Here is a 10,706-nt window from a genome sequence, read left to right as displayed (position 1 = left end):
CCAACATCCGGGGGAAGGCGGCCCTGGGCAGGGAGGGGGATCTGGAAATAAAGACCTCGGGCGCTCCTGAGGTCCCGGGCCCTCTCTTCCCTTTGTTCGAGGGCTCCCGGGGCTGGAGCTCCCTCCTACGCCCCGGGGGGGCGGCATATGGCGCCCTCTCACCTACCCAAGAAAAAAACCCAGCCACCCATTCAAGAGCGCACGAGGTCTCTGCGCCCCGGGAGGAGGAGTCTCTGAGGGAATGGCTTCTCTCCCAAAGCGCCTGAGGAACCCGCCTTATCTCTCCCCACCCCATCTCCGCCATCCCCTCGGCTGGCCCGGCAGCCGTTGAGTGGGGCGCAGCGCACTGGGCAGCACCAGCCTGCGGGAGCGCCCCAGCTCCCGGCAGATGAAATATGGGGCTGGTGAGCCCCTGGAGACCATATGCTTTCAATAAAAGAAGACAAATAGGACCGAGATAGGCCTTGCAGCCAACCTGTTATAAATGGGTGGCAATTGGGCCAATGTACACGGAGGCAGGGCCCCCGGGGGGAGGCCTGCTCGGTGCCAAATCCATGTGTCAGCTCCTGGGACAGGTGTGCCCAGGGGCCAGGGGCCAGGCCTCCCCCCTCTGGGTGTATCACGGCAAAGGTAATATTGTGCTAACTATGAGTAAACAGTCATTGTGAAAACGAGGGAGAGTTTATCAGAGGCAAACTAGTTGGGGGGTGGCTTAACAATAAAGTTGTCCGCCTTGGGAGCAGGTGACGGCTGGCTGCGGGACTCCCGTGGTAGATGTTTTCCAAAGCACTTCACTTTACAATCTCTTGTAATTATTTATTAAACGAAATCTATTTATTATTATTTTAGCAAACACTGGAGACAGGTGGGGCTTTCTTTTCATCGTCTCCTTTTGTTTGAAGGGCTGTTTGAAGTGGCCAGTCTCGGCCCAGGCAGCTCGCTCGCCAGATTTTTGTCTTCCCCTCTTTCAGTGCCGAGGCGAAGGCGAGAGAAAGAAGCCCCCCTCCTCTGGCAAGCCATTAGCTATTCAGCTTCCCATGCCCCCCCTCCCTCCCGCTTGCTTCTCAAAGAGCCCCCAGGCATTGCGAGGACTCCCCCCGCCAACAGGAAGGCGGCAGGGCGGACCGCTGCCTTCCTTCGTTTCCAATCTGCCCGCGGTTCCCAGGCGCCCGGCTGTCGCCTGTCTCCTGGGCCGCGCCGGCCTCCAGGCTTGCCTAGGTCTCAGAGAGCAGAGGCGCGCGCGTCGGGGAGGCCTCCGAGGCGGCGGCCGGCCGGGGGCTTCAGGAACCGGCTCTGCTCCCCGCTGGAGGAGCGTTTCACAAATACTGCCCGCGCGCCCTGGGTTGTCACTGCTTGCGCCTCCGCCGCCAAAAGCACAGGTATTGACTTTGGAGAGAGGTCTGTGCGTCCCCAACAGCGGACAGGGGGGACGTGGGTCCCGGATCTCTACTCCCCCAGGACTCCGTGACCTCCGGCCCTGCCCTCCAGGCCAGAAAAAGGGCTGCCGAGAGCTGTTGGCGTTGCTCAAGGAGACCGCGGCTCCCGGCCGCTGCGCGCTCCTCGCCCTATTTTTTGCGCAAAGCAGTAGTGGTGGCTGCCTGCAAAGCCCCGGAGAGCCCTGGGCCGGAACTGCTCTGGGGAAGCTGGATAAGAATTCCAAGTGGGTCCCAGAATTCTCTCCCAGTTAAGAAGGTTCCCAAGAATGCTCAGAATCTTCCCCTGGTGCAGGAAGCTCCCCCTGCAGCTCTTGCCAGTACCCATTAGCTGCTTGAGGCAAAACTGAGCCAAGCGAGTCCACCTTTGCCTTTTATGCCTTTTAGCTGAGGGTCACTGCTGGATGAGAGTCCCGGTTTTGAGCTGCTGTCCAGGATTCCTGGGACCCATAGGGGCGTTTTGAGCCCTTATGGCCAGGGCTCGCTCCCTGGAGAGGGGCTGAGTCTGGAAGCACTGGGGAAGCAGGCTTTGGATTTCCTGTCAGTTCATAATGTGCAGGATGACAGAAATCAAGCAAGGCGGGTGTATGGAGCAGGGAAGTAGAGAGATGGAATATGGGTGGACACTGGTTTCCCCTTGGCACTGGGAGACGGGGCCACTACCTCTTGTCTAGTCTGACCCGGTCTTTCTCAAAGATACAGGACTTCTATTTTCTACACTTTGGGGAGTCTGGTTTTGCCTTGAAAAAAATATATACATATTCCCCCAATCAGAAAGAGGCAGCAGGTACAAGGGAGAATCTAGAACTAGGAGTCTTAGGACCGGAGTTCTATGTGGTTCCAACAGAACTTGCTGTGTGACCTTGGGTGAGTCCCTTCCCCTTCTGGGCCTTGACTTTTCCATCTGCAAAAGGGGCCTCGGGTTCTCATTCTTATGACTAGAAAACACATTTGGAGCAATTCGTGACCTAAAGGAGGAGCAGTAGCAAAATGTGGAATCCAAGAGTCTCATTCCCTTTGCTGCCCCTGAGCCTGACCCCTAGCTTCAGTGGGAAGGAGCATCTGCTTAACAGCACACCAGCTGAGATCTGGAGGACAGCGCCCCCATCCCCATTCAGTCCTAGAGCCCTCTCTCCCTGGCTCCCAAGCATATGCATCCTCTCCCTGCCCAGGAGGTGACTGCGCCCTCTAAGCAGCTGCGGCGGGTGTGGAGAGGCAATCACCGGGGCAGATCCGCAGACTCACCTCGTCCCTTCACCCCATCCCCTCAGTTTCCCAGCGGGGTCCAGCCCCCCTCCGCCAGCTTCCGGGAGGCACTGGGTATCTGGATCTGCCAGAAGGTAAAGCCTTCGCAGCCTGAGGAGACGTACCGCGGGCCCCAGTCTTCCCACCCTCGGCTTCTCCCCTCTCTCCCCACCGGGCACGTCGCGGTCAAGAGAGAGCAGCGGAAGCCGCGACCCCTCACCCTGAGTGACCGGAAGCAGAAGACCACGGGGCGTCCGAGGCGGGGACAAAAGGGAAGGGCGGGGAAGAAAGGAGGGACGATGTGTTCAGTCTCACTTTGGAAAATTTCCAGACGACGCTAACAGGGGCCTTCGGAGTCCCCGCCCGCTGCTCCCGGCCGGATCCTGGCCTCACGCGGTGGCGCTGGCTGGCCCAGGTAGTGCGGGTGGCCCCCGCTCTCCTGTGACTGGGCAGGAGGACGGAGGGAAGAAAGAAGTGATCTGCTTCTCGCAGCGCCAGCACACCATGCGCATTTAAAAGACAAGGCCTGGCCTCGAGCTCCTGGCCCTCTCCTGACCCATTTTCACCTGCGCCCTTTCCCCCGTAGGCCCTGGCCCGAATGCAAGGGGGCTGTCCACGATTGCTAGTCGTGGAATGTCCCCTGGAGGTCCCATCGTGGTCACCCTCCGCCTCTGGGACATGATGTTCTTGAAAGGAGATTGGGAGGAGGGGTTCTAAGCGCCTCCCTCTGAGGAGTGAGCGGCCTCATCTCGGGACACGGTGGTGGGGAGGGGGGGGGGAGCTCTTAACCCCCAGGGAAGGTCTCTAAGTGTCAGGGGCATAGGCAGAATCTCTCTCTGTGGTCGCCCTGTCCCCCCTCCCCCCAGAATGGAGAGGGTCAGGGAAACATCACCCTGTGTGCATTTCCTCGCCTGACCCGTAGAGCAAGAGAGCAGGGTGGCATCGGGAATTAGTGACGCTCCTCCAAGCTGGTAGTCGGAGCACCTTGCTCCTTGTCCTATCTCTGGCGGAGTGATTCGGGGCGAGCCGCCCCTTCTCTGAGCCGTAATGTCCCCGTGTGTAACGCATGAAGATTGGCGAACCCTATAGGCTTCCCAAAGCCCTCTTTGGGGCCCCAAAAGAGGGTCTGGACAGATGCCAAGGAAAGACCGAACAGGAGCAAAGCGGTCTGGGGCGGCCAGACGGGAGCCAGACGAGGCTCTTCTCACTGGGCGAGGCTCTTTGAGGAACCGAGAGTTGCTGGGACAGAGCCCGCGGAGAGAAAGCAAACAGAGCGGTGCTCCCCTCCCCCGACCCCGGCCCTTTGTCCGGAATCCAGCTGTGCCCCCCGGGGGAGGAGCGGGCTCGCGTGGCGCGGCCCCGTGGCCCCGGCGCTGATTGGCCGGCGGCTCGGGCTGCAACCGGGCAGGCACGCTCCTGGCCCGGGCCGAGCAGATAAAGCGTGCCAAGGGGCACACGACTTGCGGCTCAGAAAATCCGAATGGTCTCGCAGCCGCGCCAAAAACAGCAACGGTGGCCCGGGACCCCCTTTGCGTTTCGCTTCTCTGGAGCTGGGGAAACTTCTAGGCAGCGGCGCCTGCGTCTCAGTCGGGCTTGCAGACGAAAAGGCCAGCTCATCTCACCAACTGCTCTCGCTGCCCCCCTGCTCTCTACCCTTTTGCGCGCCAGAACAAGGTAACACCTGGAGGCCACAGAGCGACGGGTGGAGGCGGAAAGGGGTCCTCTGATCCGGCAGGAGCGGGGGGTGGCTCTTTCTCGGTTATTTCCCACTTGGCCCCGGGATAGGGAACTGCGCCCGGGTGGCGGACCCACGCTTACCCCGACCTCTTACCCCGCCGCAGGATGGCGCCTCATCCCTCGGGTACGCCAGCTGTCCAAGTGACCCAGGAGACAGAGCAGCCCTTCCAGGGGGCCTCGGACTACGAAGTGACCTGCGTTGCGTCGGCTCCGCCCAGCCCCGCTCGCGTGCGGGGGAACTGCGCCGAGGAGGAAGGGGGCGGCTGCCGAGGGGCCTCGAGGAAGCTCCGGACGAGGCGCGGGGGGCGCAGTCGGCCCAAGAGTGAGTTGGCGCTGAGCAAGCAGCGAAGGAGCCGGCGCAAGAAGGCCAATGACCGCGAGCGCAATCGAATGCACAACCTCAACTCGGCGCTGGACGCGCTTCGCGGCGTCCTGCCCACCTTTCCGGACGATGCCAAGCTTACCAAGATCGAGACGCTACGCTTCGCGCACAACTACATCTGGGCGCTGACGCAGGCGCTGCGCATAGCAGACCATAGCCTCTACGGGCTGCAGCCGCCCGCACCGCCCTGCGAGGAGCTGGGCTGCCAGGACGGCCGCTCCCCGGGAGACTGGGGCTCCCTCTACTCCCCGGTCTCCCAGGCGGGCAGCCTGAGCCCCACCGCCTCGCTGGAGGAGCGTCACGGGCTGCAGGCGCCTGCCTCCCCTGCGGGTCTGCGCACCGGCGCCTTGGCTTTTTCAGACTTCCTATGAAGGAGCCGTTCGGCCGTTGGGCGGTGGGTGCTTGGGGGCGGGGGGTGGAGGCCGTCAGGGACGCACCGCGACTGCGGCGGCCCTGAACTTGCTCCTCCAGTCTCCGGCTCGCTGACATCCGGTGAGCCCAGGCTCCTACGAGGGTGGCAGGTTGGATTCGCTCCCCCGGTCCTCTGCGCCGCGCCAACTTCGGCCCTCTGTTTGCTGCCCGCGCAGGCGGGTAAAGCAGGCTCCGCGCTCCCCTCCCTGCAGCCGCCCCAAGTCTCACTGCAAAGACGATGAGGATGGTAGCACTACGCAGCCGGAGACACCCACTGTCTCCAGCCACCCTACCCTCACTCCAGTCTGTCAGTCTCTCTTTCCTCCTCCACCAATGTGATTTAATCCAGTATTTGATCTCTCACCGTTTGCTCTCTCTCACCGTTTGCTCTCCTCTCCAAAGACGCCGCTGACCTTCTCCTCCAGTCGCTATCAAGTCCTGGTTTCTGGCCGTCCCGCTGCCTTAATCCACGAAGGCGATCCTCTGCCTTCTTTCGTGCACTTTTCGGAGCCATTGCCCTCCGGGGGGAGGGAGACCAGGCTCTGAACTGGGAAAGAGATTGTCCTCCTCGGGAACGTCTGTCCCGCTTCCCTGCGACCTGAAGCGCCCATCTTTAAAAAAGAAAAAAAGAAGAAAAAAGAAAAAAATCAGCCTGTAAATTATATGATATCTTTTGAAGTGAATTTTGGTACGGTAAATTATATGCCCCCCTCCTTTACACGTTTGTATTTATTGATGAGATTTCACAGCAGGGGGAAAAGTCTATATTTTGTACATAAGATTATTTAGAGACTGGTGAATGAGATTTTGAGCCAATAAAAAAAAAAAAAGTACCCTCAAGAAACCTCAGTCAGGTAACTCGATTATGCAGAAGGGAGGCCACAGCCTCTGGCTGGGGTGGGAGTGGGTCTCAGTCCAAGGAGAGGGATAAAACATTCTGGGGGTCTGGGCCTCTTCTCTGATTTGGGCTAAGAGACTGGCGCTAGGCTGGAGGCCAAGCAGATTGCGTCCTGAGGGCAAGTCAGCTAAACCCACATGTAAAGTAAGAGCTGGAGGGCTCTTGAGAAATCATTGGTACAGTTCCCTGTTTTATTTATAAGGCAGTGACTTGTCATATTCCAAACAGTGGTTTAGATGAACGACAAGCCTCCAACTAAAGCTACTTGCTGGCGCTATGACCCTTTCCCCTATGCCACTAGCCTGGATTTCGAGCGACTGTTGAATTTGGGGAAGAAGAGTAATAGCCCAACCACAGGGTCAGAGCCCTCAGAAACACGGAACGTGGACTGGGCATTCCAGGAATTTTCCCAGAGTGCTTAAAGCGCTAGCCCATCTTCTGAGCGTATTTTACACGGCCGATTCTGGGGCGGTGGCATCCTAATGCGTGGAACTGAGCAGCGAGGAGCAGAGAAAGTGGAGATTCCTGCTGAAATCTCCAGCACCCCGGACACCCGGCAGTCTTGATTGAAAACTTACCAAGAACCTGTTCAAAGTTTCCAGCCACTCTTTACTCCCAAGGTAGAGTTGCGCTGGTGCACGGCAGGGACTGAAACCTGTCCCAGGGGCGCTATTGGAGCGTCCCTACATGGCTTGCGGGACCCCCATACCTCTGGAAGCAGGTTGAGCTCTAAGAGTTCGCAGAGTCCGCCCGGCGCTCGGGAACAGGAAAATGGAGGGTGGGCACTCTACCCTCTGAATTGAACCCCAGAGGCCTCCTTGGATTGGCTGCAGGAAGGAGCAGCCAACCCCAGTGGGGTGAGGCGCCGTCAGGGGCCAGGAGCCAGACCGCAGGTAACTTTCCAGTTAGAACGAAAAGGTGGCATCTTACCCGGGGCTAACGCCTCTTGCATCTCCCTTTTGCCCTCCCAGCTTCCAATTGAACTTTTCTTCTCCTCTATTCCCAGTAAAGGTAGCTCTGAGGAAATATGCCTCATTTACCCGGGGCTGGATTTGGGGGAGGGGAGAGGGACGGGCAAACAAAAGCATGAACGAAGGTGTTGTTTCATTTCATGGCTTTAATCTAGGAGGAGATTAATGGGTTATTGATGACTTCTGCAGCAACCAACTTCCGGCCTGAGGCACCACCCAGGGAAAGGTGTCAGCAGCTCCTAGTTGCATGGACCAAGCCAGTGCCTGTTACTTTCTGCACCTTTAGGGGAAGAGTGTGGAGAGACAAAAAACAAGAAGGTCCATCTCTGTCTTCCCAGGAAAGCAACAAGTATACAGACAAAAGTATTCGAGACCAAAATTATTGGTGCTGGGTAGAGGTACAAAGCACAGGACGGAGGTGGGGCTGCTGTTACCTGGGGCTGGACTGGGAGGCTTGCAAAAGAAGGGGGCATTTGGGCCAAGGACTACAGGTTTAGAGAAGTCCTTAAGCAGGAAAATCCTTCTTTCTGTGAGAGGCCGTGGAAACTAAGTGTTCAAATAAGCAGGGGACTCCCTCGGTGCAAACGACTCCCTGAAACTGCACGAGTGTTGGCTCCATGTTCCAGGTGGATGCACCCACTGCCCAATCCCCCTCCTACTTTTGAGGGTGCTTATTAAGGAGCTATTAGTCCCCAAACACACACAGAATGGTCCTCCACCCCACAAATTAAGAAGAAAAAAAAGTATGGTTTAACCAACTTGACTGCTGGGCTGCCACCTTGGGTCAGGGGTGGATTTGACCCTGGAACTGTCTGCCGGCTCTACTCCCCAAGTCAAGAGGAAGCAGAGAAAGGTTTGGGTTTGTTTGACTCACTGCAAAGTTTAGGGCTCCCTTGCACAGGCTGAGCCCCATCACTGTGTATGGAATTGCACTGAGATGGGAAACTGTCCATGCCTCTTTCCAAAGAGTCACTCATCAAGAAGCTCAGAAACATTTCTGTGAGTGGTGCAGACAACTAACTAGCCCAGCCTCACCATCACCACGCCCCCCAACCCCCGCGGGCATTTTGCTTTCAGAGTCTTTTAAAATCAGTCAAGCTGGTCTCAGTCTCAGCTGGCAGCCCGCGCTTGCAGACGACGCCTCCGCTGTAATGGTGTGGAGCCTCCCATAGTCTGAAGTCGTCGCCTGCGCCCCAGCTCTCTGAAATCCGGACAGGGTCCCCAGCGGGGCCAGGAAAGACCCTCGGGTCGAAAGGCTCTTGCCCCTCTTCTGCCTTTGTCTGAGACCAAGCCTGACTTCCAGAAAAACAGCACATGAATCTTGCACCACCACCCCACCCCCATCCGTGCTCACAAGCAGGTAGATTTATGGTGCCCTGCCCCCATCCCACTCCACCCCCAAGCCGGCCTTGGTCAGGAGACAAAGCGTCCCGGGGCCATTGGAATGCTAATGTCTGGGAGCCCGACTGCAGGGCTGGCACAAAGGCAGGCGGGGCTGGGGGCGCACGCGACCTCACAGGAGCCTTTGCCCCTCCTCTCCCCTAAGGGCCACTCTGCCTGGCTGTGTGACCTTGGACAAGTCCCTGAGCGTCAGCTAATTCGCTGGAGAATATGAAGGGAGTCCTTTTTTTTTTTTTTAAGATTTTATTTATTTATTTGAGAGAGAGAGCATGAGATGGGGGAGGGTCAGAGGGAGAAGCAGACTCCCTGCTGAGCAGGGAAACTGATGCGGGACTGGATCCTGGGACTCCAGGATCATGACTTGAGCCGAAGGCAGCTGCTTAACCAACTGAGCCACCCAGGTGCCCCTGAAGGGAGTCCTTAATACCCTTTCACTGGATTTCTGGGTGACTAAGAGAAGGCAGTGCTTATGATGGACAAGTTACAGCCCGCCCACAACCAGAAGGGTGGAGAAGACCCTTAGGCCTTGGCAGGGGGGACACTGTGGGGAGGGTGTAAGAGATTTTGGCTGAAAATGTGGTACAAAATAAGTGCTGAGTATATTATAATTACATTTTTACACTTACATAATTAATATTCTCTACTGTGTTTATTTCCCTCCTCCCCATCCTTTTTAAATGCCTTCAGGCTGTGCTCAAGAAAAGGAAGGGGGCACTTACTGTACCTGCTTGCTCTGGCTTCAAAGGGCCAAGAGCACAGACAGTGGGAGATTTGAGGCTGGACACTTCTTACCTTAGGTCCCTTCCTACAGTTGGTGAGGAGGGCAAGGCAGGATGTTCACACCCACAGAAACAGAGACCTAAACTCTTAGAAGTTAGTGATTTCCTCAGACCCTCAATCACTCAGTGAATTACTGAAATAAGCTAGGACTGTGATCTGGCTCTAGGTTCTGTGCAGTTTAGATCTCTGTGCTGAGATAGTTTGTTCCTGCTTTGGCTGTAGCTGGGTCTTCTGGGTCTTGTAAGGCCAAAGTCTCCCTTGCGCCCTTGCCTTTGGCCAACCCCACCCCCCGCCCCACCCCCGTTCTCTTTTGAGGTCCCAGGCTGCTCTTCTCTGCCCCCTCTGCTTCTGGGATCTGAGGGCCAAGGCAGAAGCTGGGGGCACCTGCCTGGCTAACCGTGTTGGGCACAGACTTCCTGAAAGCGGCCGCGTGCCCCTGACCATGGTGCTGAAAGTACCGTGTTGTTTCAGAGCGGGAGACGTTCCTGGCAACTTAGTGTTCTCAACACGGAAAACCATCTATCGACCCTGCCCACGTTTCTAGACTGCAGTCCCTAGGGAGTCCCCTGTGGATATGTAGATCCAGAAGAATGTCAGGTTTCCTTGGCGTGATGAGGAAAGCATGGGCTCTGTTGCTGTTAGCTGACTGCATGACCTCAGAAAGGCCCTTTTTTTCTCTAGGCCAAAAGACTCTCCTTTGTCAGTGATGGAGCTAGAACTGACTGACCATGTTAGGAACTTCTGACAGCATCTGAGAGGTCTGAAGTGGAGCAACATTGGAAGCGTAGGTTGCAACATCCCTAACTGGGAAAATTGGTTTGGAACTTGGCCCTCAATAGGAGTTTCATTCTTCAGGTTACAAAGAGATTTAATTATTCCAAGAACAAAGGCTAAGGAAGTCCCCCAGATGCATACATAGGATGGCAGAGTGGTTAAGAACAATTATTTTAGAATTACACAGACATTGGTTTGAAGCCTGGTACTTCCAGTAGCTGGTGGTTTTCAATAACTGTGAAGTTGGGATGATAAATAGTGGCTGCCCAACTGAGCTAATTAATGTGCTTGCTCTTAGTGCAGGCTTAGCTGCCATAAATGGTAATTATTATCATTAGCATCTTCATTTGTCTCAAATTCTTCTTATTCTCCCTGGATTTTTAAGGAAGGGGTGCTTTTGTATGAAGTTGAATTTCCTCTGCACCTCTGTACAGTGCAAATTGGCACAAAGGCTAAGGGTCACTTACCCTTCTTGGTGACCCTCCTCAGCTGTTATCTACCCTTCCTAAGCTCCAGGATTATGCATCCAGATGTCCCTTGGGCACCCCAAATGAGACATGTCCAAAATGGAATTCCTCTCCCCTAACTCTAAACTAACGCTGCCTCCTATTCCTGCCTCATTATGTATCACCATCCAGGCACCCATAATAGAAATCTAGGTTTTATCTTGACTT

General features: G+C 56.3%; 1 protein-coding gene across 1 annotated transcript; it reads left to right on the top strand.

Moving 5' to 3' along the window:
* Positions 1-4,520: 4,520 nt before the first annotated feature.
* On the top strand, positions 4,521-5,168 carry LOC118017774 (neurogenin-3-like). The gene has a single exon (XM_035015989.1). It carries the CDS (start codon positions 4,521-4,523, stop codon positions 5,166-5,168), a length of 648 nt encoding a protein of 215 aa, XP_034871880.1.
* The last annotated feature ends 5,538 nt before the right edge of the window (positions 5,169-10,706 follow it).

The sequence above is a fragment of the Mirounga leonina genome, unplaced genomic scaffold (genome assembly GCF_011800145.1).
Source record: "Mirounga leonina isolate KUSES-001 unplaced genomic scaffold, KU_Mleo_1.0 Mir_106, whole genome shotgun sequence".
Lineage (NCBI taxonomy): Eukaryota > Metazoa > Chordata > Mammalia > Carnivora > Phocidae > Mirounga > Mirounga leonina.
The sequence above is the reverse complement of the archived record's forward strand: the minus strand, read 5'-3'. Positions and strand labels throughout refer to the sequence as shown.

Excerpts from the sequence above, each read along its gene's own strand:
- LOC118017774 (XM_035015989.1), top strand. The coding sequence starts at position 4,521 with ATGGCGCCTCATCCCTCGGGTACGCCAGCTGTCCAAGTGACCCAGGAG.